Source organism: Chionomys nivalis, chromosome 6 (genome assembly GCF_950005125.1).
Source record: "Chionomys nivalis chromosome 6, mChiNiv1.1, whole genome shotgun sequence".
Taxonomy (NCBI): domain Eukaryota; kingdom Metazoa; phylum Chordata; class Mammalia; order Rodentia; family Cricetidae; genus Chionomys; species Chionomys nivalis.
In genome coordinates, this window is record NC_080091.1 from 71884345 (window position 1) to 71901805 (window position 17461).

Genomic DNA, 17461 nt, shown 5'->3' on the forward strand with positions numbered 1-17461 from the left:
CCATCTGGACTATCCTAATTGTGTTCCAGGAAAAATATATCAAATATAACTTAATGGCAGTTTTTAAAAGTTACTGTAACAAATCCCTTGACTTATTTTGAAAGATGAAAATTTCCCTTTTGGCTGGAAAGTTGACTCAGTGGTTGAGTACCCATTTCTCTGGCAGAAGCTTCTGGGCACCCATATCAGGTAGTTTAAAATTCTCTGTACTTCCAAATCAGAGGATCTGAATCCTTTTGTGACCTTAGGAGCACCGCACTAAAGCCTACATACACACACTCAAAAACACATATACTTTTAATAAAAAATTAAATCCATTCAAATTTAATAAATGATTGAATTTTATTTCTAGAGGAGAGACCATAAAAATATGGACAAAATATGTATGTTCTATATTATAAAGCATATGAAGTTTCAGTGAAAAAAGAACCCTTGCTCTATATGAACAGAAAGTAATAAGCAGAGGAGGGTCTTAACAATTTCTCATAAGTATTATTATTCCTCAATAGTAATGAAATGGAAGTTGGCCTCTGATAATCAGAAACAATCCAAAACTATTGAACTTTGTGCTTTTGTCCTGCCAGGGCACTTGGAATGAAATTAAGCAAGTAAAGTATTCATTATTGTAAACAAATTACATTTTTATATTACTAACATAAATACAGAGTTATCTCACATTAAATAATAAAGTTTAATCAATTGTGAATAAATATACAAAACTGATTTTTTTAATATAAGCTAAGTACTTATTTTAGGGAAATATGATTACTATTCATAAAACTTCAAACATATCTAATTATATTTAACAACAATTCTTTTTTATGTTCATAGCAATTTTATTCATCTTTATTTTATTGACTCTTTGGGAATTTTACATCATTCATCGTAATTCCACTTAGCTGTCAGTTCCTCTATGCCCTTTGCTCACCCCTGCAGTGCCCCTGATAAGAAATATAATAGAAAAAAAAATCAAACCAAACCAAGTAAATAAACAAACAAAAAGAAAAAGATAATGTTTCTTACAATAATTATTTAAGGAAAAATAATTTACAACATTAAATATCTTATCCCCAGGAAATTTAAATATGTAAAGATTTCATTGTTACTGGTAGTCTTAAATTCTCTATTAAAATTTTGTTATTTTTGTTTGCTTATTTGGTTTTGTTTTAAAGTCACTCAGAGAAATTTATCAGTTAATTGTACTGTTAAATGTATCCACATTTGCAATAGACTTAGAGATACAGTCTTGAACAAAGTCGATTGCCTCCGCTAACTTTGCCATCGCTACTTATAGTTATATGCTAATTAAATGTCTTCCACTGTCACAAAATTGGTACCTTTCATTTTTGTCAATACAATTACTTTCAGGAACTTCTTTTTCTTCCAAACAGTTTCATCAAAACTCTCTTCTAACACCTCTTATACTACCAATTGATGAACCACTACACTGAAAGGGCTTGTTTTCTAGTTCTTCTCTCACTGTGAAATCATCAAAGACCCTGGCCACTGCAGTTAAGCACCCTCAATTATAACAATCTGTCGCTTGTTTTGGATATTCAAAAAGGACTAAAATCACACCAGGGAAGTCATCAAAATTCTAGATCATAACATCAGACTTACCTCCTATGTCTGGACGAAGTTTGTTATCATAACCTTGAAGTAATGAATTGAGAATTTGTGTGATATCTCCTTCATGAATTTTTGGTGCCAAGACCCATGTTTTATTCATGGTTAAATCTTCATCATCTTCATCATCCGCTTTATCAACACTAAATGATTCAAAGAGAACATTGTATAGTAAAAGTTTCATCAAAATCTTCTCAATTAAAATATGTAAGTTATTTCAGAATTATTCTAACATATAATAGTATGATCATATGCAATGCTTTAAAATTGTATTAGCTGATAAAATAAATACACCAAAATCAAAAATTAATAAGCATGCTAAAGCAAATATTGAAGATTTTCTGATTGTTAGATCAATACAGGGACACGTGCCCTCTTAATATATGTTAAGGGAATGCAAAGAACCTAAGTTCTAAATATTAAGAATTTAGTTTCTAAGTGAGACACTGAATAATGTAGGAAACCAGATAAACATAAATCTCCTTACCCACAAAACTGGGAACACAACTGGAACAGTCTAGGTACTATTTTAATGTTTCCTTCCCAGCTTTATTCTTTTAAAATTATTTGTTGATTCTTATTGCTTCTATTTAATTTTATAAAGTATATTATAAAACTTTGCAAATAAATAAACAACATCACACTTCATAGTTAACAAGACATAAAGTCAATACAACTCAATGAATTTATACAGTGTGAACCATCATTGAGAACAGAGGCTTTGAAGCCTCTTGTTCAATTTTATCCTTTCAGCAACATACATATTTTATGCATTTATCCACCACCAAAATCAAAACTAAAAACTCCAAGACAGAATAAGAATTTGAGGAAAAAAAAACTGGGTGTATATCTTTTCTTCTAACTCATGCTCATTATTACTACGTTCAGTCCTTACTCATCTCCTCACATTTAACTTTTTGTTTTCTCTTTTCTTCATGTTATATGTACCCACATGTATATTTGCTTACATCTATAGATAGAGACACAGAATGGATTAAAATACATTTTTTACCACATATATTGATTGTACTAGCTATTTTTACAGTACAAAGAGCTGAATAATGCAATATTAATACAATAAATCAAAGCTTAATTTAAAAGAACTTTATTTCTTAGCTTATCTCCTCAGTAATTCTGAAATGTTGAGCATATAATGACTTGGGTTTTCATTCTTCTCAATGTCCATTCTTCTCTATGGAGAAATAATTAACAGCCCACTGGGTTCTGACTTGGCCATCCTTTCTGCAAGAGGATTATACAAACCTTGGCCTCTTAAACTCATATTTGACTCTTTAAATGGTTTTGAAAAATATTTATCACCGCCAAGCAGAAAGTCTAATATCATATTAACTTACCATGCAGGTGATTAGTTACATTTAACCACACTCCATCTGTTCAGTCCAAGAATAAGAGTGGCATGGACGAGACACACTTGAACTATAATAATCAAGTAGCCTAAGTTTGAAAGTCACAGATATTTCATGATATCATTACATATCTAAAGTATCTGTACAGAGCTAAACAGAGAACTGTCAACAAAGGCGTCTCGAAATAGTTGAAAGGCACTTAAGGAATTGCTCAATATACTTATCTATCAAGAAAATGCAAACCAAAACAACTCTGAGATACTAACTTACACCTGTCAGAATGGCTAGGATCAAATCCACTAACGACAGCTTATGCTGGAGAGGATGTGGTGTAAGGCGAACGCTTCTCCATTGCTGGTGGGAATGCAAACTTGCACAATCACTTTGGAAATCAGAATGATGATTTCTCAGGCAACTGGGAATCAATCTGCCTCAAGACTCAGCAATTCCACACAAAGGATGTTCAATCATACCAAAAAAATTTGCTCAATTATGTTCTGTGTACAAATAAGTACAAATATTACTTATTTGTAATAGCCAGAACTTAGAAACAACCTAGATGCCCCTCAACCAAAGAATGGATAAAGAAAATGTACATTTACACTATGGAGTCAGCAGTTTAAAAAAAAAAGACATCTTGAAATTTGCAGGCAAATATATGGAACTAGAAAAAAAAATCCCAAGTAAAGTAACCCTGACCCATAAAGACAAACACTGTATGAACTTGCTTATAAGTAGAGATTAGATATAAAGCAAAGGATAACCAGACTACAGTACACAAGCCCAGGGAAGCCAGGAAACAAGGAGGACCCTAAGAGAGACATAAATAGATACCCAGTTGGAAGGGGAAATATAAAAAATCTTCAGAGTAAATTGGGGAGTGTGGTGTGAGTGTGTAAGGGGAGTGGGGACAGGAGAAGAGGAAGGGGAAGAAGACCATGAGGGATTTGTAACTTTGAGTTGGGGGAAGTAGAGAGAAGGAAAACAAGGAAAGAGATATCTTGATAGAGGGAGCCATAATGGTGTTAGCAAGAAACCTGGCACTAGAGAAATGCCCAGAAATCTACAAGTATGACCTTTGCTAAGAATCTAAGCTATAGTGGAGAGGGTGCCTTTACTATCCTTCCCCCTGTAAGCAGATTAATGACTACCTTAATTGTCATTATAGAACCTTACGCAGTAACTAACAGAAGCAGATGCAGAGATCCACAGCTAAGCATTGGGGTGAGCTCCTGGAGTCCAGTTGTAGAGAGGGAGGAGTGGTCATATGAGCAAAGGGGTCAAAACTATAATAGAGATACCCACAAAACAGCTAACCCGAGCTAGTGGGATCTGACTCTAGAGGGAGAGCTCAGGAACCTGCCTAGGACCAAACCAGGAATGTAGGTTACAGTTACGTGGCTTGGGCAGTTTGTGGGACCACCAGACATGGAGCCAGTATTTATCCCTAGTGCATGAACCTGCTATTTATAGCCCATTCCCTATGGATGGATATCTTGCTCAGCCTAGATACAGGGATGAGGAAACAAGTCCTGCTTTAAGTTATGTGACAAACTTGGTTGACTCCACGTGGGAGGCCTCACCCTCTCTGAGGAGTGGACTTGGAATTGAATTGGGGGAGCAGGAGGAGGAGGAGAGAGAACTGGAATTGATAGGTAAAATAACAAAGGTTGCTAAAAAATAATGCATTTTCCTATTTTATTTATAGGAAAGTCTGTTTGAGTTTTATTTCATATTTTAGGAAACAAATGAACATGTGTTATTTACTCTTGCCTCAGGCTAACTTCCCTAAATGCTCATCAGTTTCTCTCACCAAGGCCACAACAAGTAACCAAGCAACCTGAGTAAGCTCTTTGCCCTTTCATTTTATCTCTTTTAAACGATTAAATCCAAATGAATAAAATGTACTTTTTGTACAACATCAAGAAATAGCCTATGTAGAGTCACAAGGCAATTGCTAGGCCACAACATTACACTTCTGCCATATTCTGTACATTATAGACCTGGAACAGCCCCAGAGGAACTGATTGTTTGACACATGAAACACGGGTGGCTCTGAGATTCTCACACTTGCACTGCTCAGTAAAGACAGTTAAATATTATTTAATATTTGTTTCTTCTTTGTCAAAATCAGGTGTTCAAAGATGTTTGGATTAATATCTGGGTCATAAATTTTGTTCCATTGGTCCTCCTGTCAATTTTTATGCCAATACCAGGCTGTTTTCAGTACTGTAGCTCTGTAGTAGAGTTTTAAGTCAGGGATTGTGATGCCTCTAGAAATTCTTTTATTGTACAAGATCATTTTGGCTATCCTGAATTTTTTGCTTTTCCATATGAAGTTGAATACCGATCTTTCAAGATCTGTGAAGAATTTTGCTGGGATTTTGATGGGCATTGCATTGAACCTTTAAATTGCTTTTGGTAAGATTGCCATTTTTATTATGTTAACTCTACCTACGAAAGAGCATGGGAAACCTTTCCTATATCTGGTGTCTTTTTCAATTTATTTCTTCAAACATTTAAAGTTCTTGTCATATAAGTCTTCCAGTTGCTTGTCTAGAGCTACTACTAGATATTTTATGCTATTTGTGGCTATTGTAAAAGATGATGTTACTATATTTATAGCAGCATTGTTTGTCATAGCCAGAACCTGGAAACAACCTAAATGGCCCTTGACTGAAGAATGGATAAGGAAAATGTGGTACCTTTACACAATAGAGTACTACACCATGGGAAAAAATAATGACATCTTGAAATCTGCAGCCAAATGAATGGAGCTAGAAAACATCATATTGAGTGAGGTAACCCAGACCAAGAAAGACAAATGCCATATGTATTTACTCATAAGTGGGTTTTAAACATAAAACAAAGAAAACCAGCCTACAAATAACAACCCCAGAGAACCTAGACAATAATGAGGGACCTAAGAGAGACATACATGGATCTAATCTACATGGGAAGTAGAAAAAGACAGATTTCCTGGTGTAGGAGGTCCTTCTATGTGTTGCTTTCATTGGTTGAACAAAGAAACTGCCTTGGCCTTTTGATAAGGCAGAACTTAGATAGGTGGAGAAGATAGAACTGAATTCTGGGAGGAAGAAAGCAGAGACAGAGAACCACCATGGAGTTGCCAGAATCAGACATGCTGAATCTTTCCCGGTAAGCCACGACATCGTGGTGATATATACAGATTAATAAAAAATGGGTTAAATCAAGATGTAGGAGTTAGCCAATAAGAGGCTAGAGACAATGGGCCAACCATTGTTTAAATGAATACAGTTTCTGTGTGGTTATTTCAGGTGTAAGCTAGCTGGACAGCTGGGACAAAATCAGGCCTTCCCTCCTTCAACAATTTCCTGAGTAAATTGGAAGTAGGGGGACCATGGGAGAGGGTTGAAGGGGAGGGGAGAAATAGGGAGTGGAGCATAGAAAAAAGTATAGCTCAATAAAACCAATAAAATTGAAATTAAAATAAAAACTAAGAAGTATATTATCTATAAAAAAGGCAATTAAATACTGCTTTCCTTGTGGTAAAGTTTACAATGAAGATGAAGGCTTTTCACCGCACTTCAAAGACTGCAATAGCTATCACAACGAGTGCAAAGACAAACTGCCATACCTGCCATACATATGCAGTTATTAGATTTTCACATATTTTATTTCTTGAATTTTTTTTTTTTTTTTTTGGTTTTTCAAGACAGGGTTTCTCTGTGGTTTTTGGAGCCTGTCCTGGAACTAGCTCTTGTAGACCAGGCTGGCCTCGAACTCACAGAGATCCACCTGCCTTTGCCTCCTGAGTGCTGGGATTAAAGGCATGCACCACCACCGCCCGGCTTCTTGAATTGTTTTTTAAAATATTCAGTGCTTCACCTCATAGAACTTTATATTATTTCCTTTAACATTTCTCATTGTTTTCTCTAAAATAAATAAGTACATATTTAGGTAAACTGAGATATACCTCAAACACTGAAATTCTTGGGTTCCCGACTGGTGAGCCAACTTAGATAATATTATATCAAATTATATTGACTGGAGAATTGTAAATAAACTGTGTTTTAGTCTTCCTTACATCTCTCAACCTCTCCTTCATAGAAAGAGCTATTTGCTGGGTATGGAAGAGCCATTGAACATACAAGTGTCCAGTCTTCAATTGAAACATGATTGTAGTCAAATTTCTCAATAAACTAAAGGATGTTTCACTCTAGTTTTATGGTAACAACATTTTGATAAAGAAAATCACACATTCACAGGGAGTTATATTCTCTCTTGCAAGAAGCAGAGAAAATTGACCTTGGTTATATTAGAGTTTTCTTTTCTGATTTTATCTCAGCACAGAAAGGAATTTCATTAGTGCTAATTTCTTTGCACTTTACTTCAAGCTACTCAAATCAGTTTCAGAATATTTGTTAATTATTTTAATATTACATTGGTATTATGTGGATAATTAAAAACACCAGTTTTGAAACATAATTGTTACATTCCACTGGATATGTAGATATTGCAAAAAGAATACTACAAAATTGGTGTATTTTAGACACCTATTCAGTTATAGGAACTAAATATTCATTATTAGTTTTTCTTTACTGACACTATAGGTGTTTTTGAATTCATTTTCAAAGACGTTTACAAGTAATTTAAATTCATGCAATTGTAATCTCAATGAGTCTTTGTCTTGATATGTGATTTTATTAATTGTATACTATAAATGATTTTTTAATTATTATTATCATCAATTGGACATAACAAATATCAATGGTTTTAAGGAACTGAACCTACAAAATATCCTGTGGTGGTTCCGACCATATGTAATGTCATCTAATCTCCATTAATTCTGGGGAAAGCACATTTGCATCTCTAGCTCAAAGATAAGAGTGGGCTTGTTTTATAGGACATCACTATAAATAGTAGAAATAGTTTTTTTTCTTTTCTAAAGAGTCATATAAACTGTAAACATGTTCCTTATGATAATTCCATGAATCATCTGATTTATCTTTTCTGAATAATCCAAATGGTGGGATGTGGATTTGCTACTTTGAAGGAGCACAACATAAATGGCATGCACTTGGGAAGCTTGTTAGACTACGTAAGTTTATAAAGCTTCCTCAGTCATTCTTTGGTACCAAGAAGGTAAAATAATAACCTCAAGAGATCACACTTTTGAAAGTGTGACTATTAATGAATCACTTCTTCTCTGTGAAAAAAGGTTTTCTAAGGAACTGTCTCCAACACGGAATTTTCATTCATTTATGGAGCAATTACCATGTATTTAAAAAGTGTGAAGTTCTGGAAATGCAAAACAAATAATGGGATGTTCCGGTTCTAGTGAATATTTGCTAGAATGGGACAGATCTATTGAAACAAATGATATTGAAAAACATCAAACACAACAGTGGTTACTTAATTAAAAAATGGCATACATTTTAAACAACAGGAGTATGTTTTAGTAAATAGTGAAATATGCATATCATACATTGTGCATATTTAATGAACCAGTGTTTATAGATGACTTGCAAAAAAGGCTAGAAACTTAGCAAAGCAGTTGTGAGCTCAAGCACTTCTCTATCATGTATAAGGTCTGTAAATCAATCTTCAGGATTGCTATGGAATAATCTTTTGGTTAGTTGTGAAAATATGTTGCTTTCATTGTTAATAAAAGTTGATGGGTCTAAAGATAGGTAGGAATTTGGGGGCAAAGAGAATGCTGGGAAGAAGAAACATGGAGTCTGAGGAGTCTCGAGAGAAGCAGAGAACAAAATAAACATGCTGTCCTGAAGGCAGGTAACATCATGTGGCTGGGGGCAGATAAGAAATATGAATGTAAGGGTTTGATAGTAGCAAACTTGAGCTGTCAGACGAGTGTAGTGGGGAGCTGCGGGCAGCATTCCTGCCACCAGCTCCCGGCTGCCTGGCTAGCTTATACTCCGAAATAACAACACAAAAACTGTATTCATATAAACATTACTTGGCCCATTTCTATTAATGTGTGTAGCACCATGAGGTGCGCTTACCGGGAAGATTCTAGCCTACATCCATCCTGGGTCAGAGCTTCATCGCATCTGCCCTAGAGAGCAGAGGCATGGCGTCTCAGCTCACATCCTCTTCCTCCCAGCATTTTGTTCTGTTTATTCCACCCACCTATGTTCTAACCTATCAGGCCAAGCAGTTTCTTTATTAATTAACCAATGACCTTCCTCCATCAGACGAGTCTTTATAATTAATATTAAGTCCATGTTTCAGTTATTTGGGAACAGGCAGGTAGAAAAGAAAAATCTTTCTACATACCATTACTTAATCAAGTCTATTAGATATGATATTATAATCACAATAACATAGAAAAATAACAGTAAGAAGTTGGCTGCTGTCATCCTTTATGTGTAAAATGATTCTAAATGTTTTGTGAAGAAACAGATAAGAAGAATACTTAATATTCTACATCAGCAAAACTATAGAATCTTTTTTATTCAATGGTATTATATAGTTTTCCAGTACATAATTTATAATATTAATACACAGGAAGGAGTTAATATAGTAGACATCCTAACCTAAAAATAAACTGCTGCACTGTCTATACCAAAAACTGTTCTGAACTGAATTTCTAATCTTAAAAAATAAATAATTAAAGGGAGTTTTTTTGCGGGAGAGAAAGAACGTTTTTCTGTCAACAAATTGTAATGACAGCCCTGAAATTGACTGTTAGCTCACTGGCCTGGGAACACTGCTATTCAGGGTATCCAGCTGCTGGCACCTGGGAGCAGCCCTGAGACTATGCAGACCATAGCTATCAAAGCTGCTGTCAGGCAATAACTGAACATGAAGGTGCCATAGTGTAGCCACACTTGCCTGATACCTCCCTCTGCTAAGGTTCTTAGCAGAGCAATGTCCTCTTGAGTCCTCCATCCTAAAATTCCTCTTCCCTTTCCAGCATCACAGATAGGAAAATTGTGCTTTTGCACAAAGCTTCTCTCTCCTTTATGCCTCCCCTCCCATTAACTTTTCCCATACCTTTCACTCAGATGTCTCAAACATCTCTTGTCTCATTTTGGCAACTGTATTATACTCTGAAGCTTCTGCTTTTACAGTTCTTTATGACTAGTTACTAGCGAAAGTTTTTGAGTCATATGGATCATGCCTTTCTAAGCTCTTACTATAAAGCACTATGCAATGTTCTGACACATAAAAACTACTTTGATGGCTATATTACTATTTTTCGTATCATAAGTGCTTTTACCTGGAATTTAAGCAACAATTTAAGTAAAGACAACTGAAGAGATGGGTCTAGCTTATCACTATGGCAACATGCATGCGCCTAAAGCAAATCAAGCACCCAATGCAGTCCAATGTTCACATATAAGATGAATATTCTTAACTTTTCTCAGGACAAGACTGTTGTAGACCTTTTTCCCTGGAATAATTTCAGGCACCTCCCTCTCACTTACAAGATGACCTAGTTTGGATGATGAATTATAGAGAAACTCCATAGATAGCACACATAAAAAGGGCAGTGTGTTCTGATTCTGACACACAAGGGAACCTCTCCCATTAATCTACAAGGAAACAGGGTGTAATCCAGATCAGTTTAATGAATTGCCTAAGGAATTTCTTTAAACTTTGAAGGAGTATTGATCTGCCTGCTCCCCATGGTTTGAACAAAGGTTATAATTTCAAGTGACATCTACTGACAGGGCCATAAATTTCATATAGGTATTCCCTATATATTTTCTGGGAAAAGACAGGCTCATTACAGTCTATTGTATTGAGTATATATGAAAAAATCTCAGGGTAACAAATACAATACATATTTTTCTATTGTTACTCATAATTTAACACTTTGAGATTAATTCAGTGATTACTACTATACCATCACAAAAAAAGTACTGCTGCTGCTACTAAGCTTATAAAAATACCAAATTTTATAATTTACATTATCGTTAGGATTATTTTTGATATTATACTAACTTGACTTTCCAGAAATAAGAATGAGTAATAGATATTAAGTGATGAAGGAAAAGTGTACTTGAACAGTAAACCTGAGTTGACGCCATTAGGTATTTTCAAAGGAAAAATAATAACCTCAGATATTGTGACTACAAGTTTTGATCTCATTTTAACATCACTTGTATATTTTATTACATAAACTTTTTTATCTTAAATAATGTTAATATTAATAAATAAAACTAGATATTTTGATGTAGTCATTAATGTTGGTTTACTGAGCTGAAAAGGGCATTGTGATTAAATACCCTTTCAAGAAGAGGAGAATATCAAAATAAGGGTTTTATATATTTTATGGTTTTTATAAAACATTCTTCTTAATTTAATTTAAATGATAATTAAATATAGGGCACAAATAATTTCCTCAATGGTCAACTTGCAGACTTAGTGGTAATTCAGTGTGAAAAATATTTGTTACTCAAGTGTGAGGGCCTGATTTCAAATATGGACTGGGAGAGCTGTGTGAGTCTATAAGTTCAGCTGGCATATGTGAGATAGAAGGGTGAGATTGTTACCCTATATTTTAAGAATTCTAGAAATCTTTTAGAAATTTTAAAATCATAGGTAATAATACAATTGTCAACTATGTACGAACTTAACAACCATTTAAGGGGCACAACCATCTGATTTACTCCCTCTTTATTGCAGGAATATTATAACAAATTTAAGTATTAGAGTTGTATTTTACTATATATATATATATATATATATATAACTAAATGACACATGCATATATTATATATTGTTGCATATAATCACATAATTTATTTTGTAAATATAGTGACTATGAAATAATACATAATTCCCTTAAATGCTAGGAAAATGGGTCACTGATAATAATACATGAGTGAAATAGAATAACATTCAACACATAGCACCAATTTATTTGGAAAAATTGCTTAGACAACTGAGCTTCTGTGAATTATAGTCCATCTTTAATTTTAATGTTACTTTAACAAATGATGTATTATATAATTGCATATGATTATATTTACAATTATTTATAATATAACAAATGATACATTATTATACATTTTATTATAATAAATTATATTACTTACAATAACTATTGGGTAATTATGAACTTGTCCTATTTTTGAATGATGAGCATATAAGGGTGAATAAATAATACTCACAGAAGAAAACTGGAGATAGAAGGTTTAGAGTCTGTATTAGTATTAATCATTTAATGAAATTGTGAGGCTTTAACAAGGCATTAAAAGTTTTTGACACAGAGTTCTTATATTTTATATTTTATGTATTTGAAAATCTTTAGAAAATGGACAAATACTGTATTTTTAAAGGTACAGTTTTATGGTACTCTGTGTTTCTCAGAATCCAATCAGAAGTCATAAAGTGGGCAAGTGTTTCCCAAGCACTACTGTTGCCTAGAAAGGAGATTTCTAAAACCCAAACTATGCAATGAGCAATGGGGTTGTACCCATCTTGGAATCTAGAGGATGGTTTTTTCTGTAGTCGGTGGTGAACCCTCCATGAAGACTCAGACAAATGGGCAGGCAGCAGATATGGGTCCTTTCTGAAACTCACTTGCATAAAGCAAAATAAAATTAAAGATAATCAATTCAGTGAGGCTGAAAGAACAGCAAAGGATAACAACCATAGCACACACAGCTGTTTTTACTGAAGCAGGAGAGGTGCTGAAATATGAAGAGCCCCATAGCTGCCTAACTTTGCTGTCCGCATACATAAATGATGTGGAGAGTAGTTGGAACAAATAGTAATTATTATATTTAAAACATAAAATTTTAAAAGACAGTTATTTCAGTTTCATGAATTCATTTTTCCCAATTATTGAAAACAGCTTTCTCTCCCTCTAATCCCCCAGATCATATCCCACCTCCCTTTCCATTCAGAACCATGCCATTTCTGTCTCATTAGAGAACAAACAGGTTTTCATGAATAATAGTACAATAAAATATAAAGGAGAAGATAAAAACAAAACCTAACACATTGAAATTGGGCAAAACAAACTAAGAGAAGGCCAAAAAGGAGAGAGAGAAGGCAGAAGAATCAGAAGAATCATTGTACACTTAGTAATTCCATAACAACACTAAATTGGTGTTTGTGTGTGTAAATAATACATAAGGACTTGATCAATACCACAATGCTTCTCCCAGACACACACACTGCCAGTTTTAAGAAACTACATTTTGTGAATTTGTATGCAATTGCTCAAACAGATTCTTCAAAAGGTCAAATTTAAACAAGGAATTGAACAGAATTATTTTTCCTCAGAGTTCTATAGCACCTTGTTGTCCCTTGCTAAATGGCTAATATTTTCTTTCATTTATTATGCTCAATATATTTGGATCATTCTTTTTCCCCTTCTCCAAGTCCTTCCAAATCCTGCCTTTTCAAAACCACGGAACTTCACTCTTGCTCACTCTCTCTCAAAAATACAACAACAAAAACCAAAAAAGTATCAAATATAACAGCATTCATGCACACAGACAATGTACTCACATACACACACAGACACATGTGTTGTGTTATTGAAGAGTTAACTAACACAATGACTGTCCTTGAGTGTTTAGATACACTCAAAGCATCACATTGAAGAAAACTAATTTTTCTCCTCCAAGAATCAATTGTAATATCTTCCTGTTTGGTGTGGAACTTTGTGCCTATTTCCCCCTTTCCAGTTGTGATTTTGTTTGACTTTGTGCATACTATAGTCTTTGTGAATTTGCATATTCATCAACCTTATGGTGTCAGGAAGAGGCTTTTTCCCTGAGGTCGCTAGCTATAGCTCTTATAATCATCACATCACCACTTCTATGTAGATCATGTGCATATACTTGACTTATTTGGTTTGTTTGAATGCAGTTTGTTTTAGGATGAGTATAATTATATAGTTCAAAACACATTGACAGACAAACAAACAAACAAAGAGAAAAAATATATGTGATCTGTCTTATTTTTATTGGTAGGAGAGAAGCAAAAGAGACATGATTCCAAAGCATAAAACGTAAGTATAACAAAAGAATGAACTTCCTAGCACATTCTGAGCATTCATTGAACATGTAAATATTTCAAAAGTAGTGTTAGAAATGCTCCTTATTCCATAAATAATTGGAAATATTTAACCAAGATTTTGTGTAGCAGATAATGAGAATTGTGGAATATATAATTACTCAGAATCTTTTACTACTGGGGAAACATTTAATGGAAAAACAAAGTGAGTTTATATTTTCTAATACATATCATCTTCTTAAGTTAATTTTAAGAGGTTTGGTTCTATTTTGCTCAATTTAACTAATATGGGCATACTCAATATTTTATGCTTAATAGTTATTAGGTGTTGAAATTTTTCTTGTAGATATTCTTATTGAAAGAAAGAAATTATACTGTCAGAGTAAATCCAAAATCTTTAAGGTCCTGCTCTTTAAATGTGCCATGATTTTGTCAGGATAATCTCATTTGTGAGAGTAAATCTCTGAGGAGCAGTTGTAGACTCAGGCTTTGTAACTGCAGCTCAGTCTTTTTCAGTCCATGTTTTCTTACTGCTGTGCAGGTATACATTCAGCAAGTAGTAGATAAATGTACACAATTCTTCCCCTGAGGACCTTGGAAGTTGTTTAAATTGAAATGAATTCACGTCTTCAAGACAATCTTAAAATGTAAACTCTCTTCTGATTTCTGAGCATGCACTCTCAAAGGAACTCTCACTAATGAGAAAGAGACAAAATAATAGGAGAGTAAATTTTCGTAAAAAATGTCCTGATGATAGGCATATATTTAGGAATAAGATTAAAAACATCAAATGATAAAAATACTTTTCTTAATATTTTAGATAATAATTCTGAAATTTATATTCTCTTTATTGAAAAAAATACTATTGTAACATACTAATAGCTATCCATATATCATAACAAATCTTACTAATAAAACATGCTACTTACCAACATTTTATTTTTGTCTATGTTTTGTTTATTTTCTGTGTTAACTCTGTCCTTTAAATGAAAGGTTATTTTTAAGTCTGTATATGTGGAGGTGGGGTATACACACATGATGTGCAAGTTCGCTCTGTGTGATGTGATTACCACTAATGAATAAAAAAACTGTTTTGGACCCATAGCAAGGCAAAACTTAGGTAGGCAGGGAAAGCTGCACTGAATGCTAGAAGAAAGAAGGGCAGAGTCAGAGAGAAGCAATGGATCCACTGGAGACAGAAGCTGAGAATTTTAGCCGGTAAGCTCCTGTCATGTGACCATACACAGATTAATAGAAATGGGTTAAATTAAAATGTAAGAGTTAGCCAATAAGAAGCTAGAGCTAATGGGCCAAGCAGTAATTTTATTAATACAGTTTCTGTGTGGTGATTTTCGGTCTAAACTAGCCGGGCGGCCGGGAAGCAACAAGCAGCTTCCTCCTTACTATACACACAAGCACAGGTACCTCTGGAAGAAGGGACAGGGTAATGAACACACGGGAGTGCAGATGGATTTAAAGTTTCCAGCCACTCAATGTGAATTCTAGGAACTGAACTTTGGTCTTCTGAGAACTCTCTGAAATCAATCAACTTTAGAAAATGAACAATTACGTGTCATATGAAAAGTGTTCAGGGATATGGTAAATACCCAAAAATTATAAATATCTTCTGTAAGTACTTCCATGTAAGCATTATCATGCTTTTTTGAGGAAGAGAAAGCTAGCATAATCTTTAGTACAGTATTTTTTAAGTTGCCACTGTGTATAAATTATATTAAAATAAACAGCCAAGTCACCATTTCAATTTATATCCAGAGAGCCTGACAGGACATAAATTAGATTTATATGTGATGCAATCCTTAACGATATTCACATTTTCTAAATCTCTGATGCTTTTATGCATCAGATAAATGCTTTAAGTCTGCAAGAATTGTGTAAAGGCATCATGTTGATTCTTATTCGATTACAGAACAATTTGAAATATCTTAAAAGTGAAAGAATTGAGCATGAATATCCAAATAAGAGGCCCACACCATTTTATTGTCTTGGGATCTAAAATAAGAATACAATATTCATTAGCATAAGATACTCTTGGAGCACTTCCTTCAGAAGGCAAGGGAGACAACATGCAATCCTTCTTCTTCATCTATGCTAATTGTGGCAGTCTGATGCTGTTAAGGAATTGCTACTAAGCAAATCCTTGAAATAAGCATTTATTTACACATCAGTTGCTCAAATAACTAACTACCTAATAGAGTGTAGTTGTCTGAGATCAGATTCAATCTAGTCAATATGGCTACTTTATAGAAAATGTACTCCTTCTTGAAGACCCTGAATTACACATATTAGATGAGTCTTCTGTGAGTACATGCATCTAGGACGACTAAGGACCAGATGCATCTCTACATTTACACAATTCAGACATCACACAACCATAAGAGATCATCTCAGAGTACACACAGTTATTAATGAGTTGCCGGAACCCTCCTTCTAATACTTCTAAAGATATTTCAGAAACTTGATCACACCAACAAAAGTAAAATGTAAATATTAAACCCAACATATTTTAAGTATTAATTTTCTTTTTAATTTTATTTAAAAGTTTGTTTTTCATTTTACATACTAACCATAGCTCCCCCTCCCTCCCAGCCTCCAAATCCCAGTTTGCCACCTCCCATAATCCTCCCACCTAACCCTCAGGATAGGTAAGGCCTCCCATGGGGAGTTAGCAATGTCTGGCATATCAAGCTAAGGCAGGACCAAGCCCTTCCCCCTGTACCAAGGCAGAGTAAGGAATCCATTCATAGGCAATGATTTTCAAAAACCCAGTTAAAAGCACTGATTTTCTGACCTACGCAAGCAGCCACAAGTTAGAGTCCAGAATCTCTAAGTGTGTTTCCATGTTCCTATGCTTGGTACAGTCTCTTAAAATTGCTATTCAGTTATTAAAACATAAACAGAAATATCAAATTGCATAATACGCTGTTTCTGGGAGAAAATGATTCCTATAAATCAGAACTTTACTGATAGAAAATTAAGAACCCCATTCTGTAAGGCTGCTGATGCTTAATGCTACATGAGAAGATCAAAATAGTTACCGCTACTACCAAACACACTGACATCACCTCCCACACACAAGTTTTCATTCTGTACTCTGTCCTGAACTGGCATTTGAGTATCACCTATGTCCTTCTTTATTCCTTAAAAACATAAGGCACCTAAGGGATTTTTTTTTCTTACCACTTTATCACCAGGTTCCAAAATGCTGCTTAACCCATGGTGAGCACTGAGTAAATAGTTGTTGGATGAATAATGGGCAAGAACTATTCATTGACTGGATTAATAGCTAAGGCTATTTGTTAAAGCATTAGAATTCAATTGGCCAAACTATTTTAGTAGCAAGAAAATTAGATACTGCTTAAAAATAGATAAAACCCATAAATCTCATCAGCCTCCCACTGAGTACAGGAACATTCTAACAAGCTTCTGCTTGAATGGGTCTGGTGATGAGCTATCCTTTATCT

The 17461-nt window shown here is 34.3% G+C and overlaps 1 protein-coding gene across 1 annotated transcript in view; it reads right to left on the reverse strand.

Moving 5' to 3' along the window:
• Gabrg1 (gamma-aminobutyric acid type A receptor subunit gamma1) overlaps positions 1-17461 on the reverse strand; it is a 68942-nt gene that overhangs the window by 42980 nt on the left and 8501 nt on the right. Inside the window, exon 2 of the mRNA XM_057771849.1 lies at positions 1621-1769. Coding sequence (XP_057627832.1) covers positions 1621-1769 — 149 coding nt within the window. The remainder of the gene's footprint in view (positions 1-1620; positions 1770-17461) is intronic.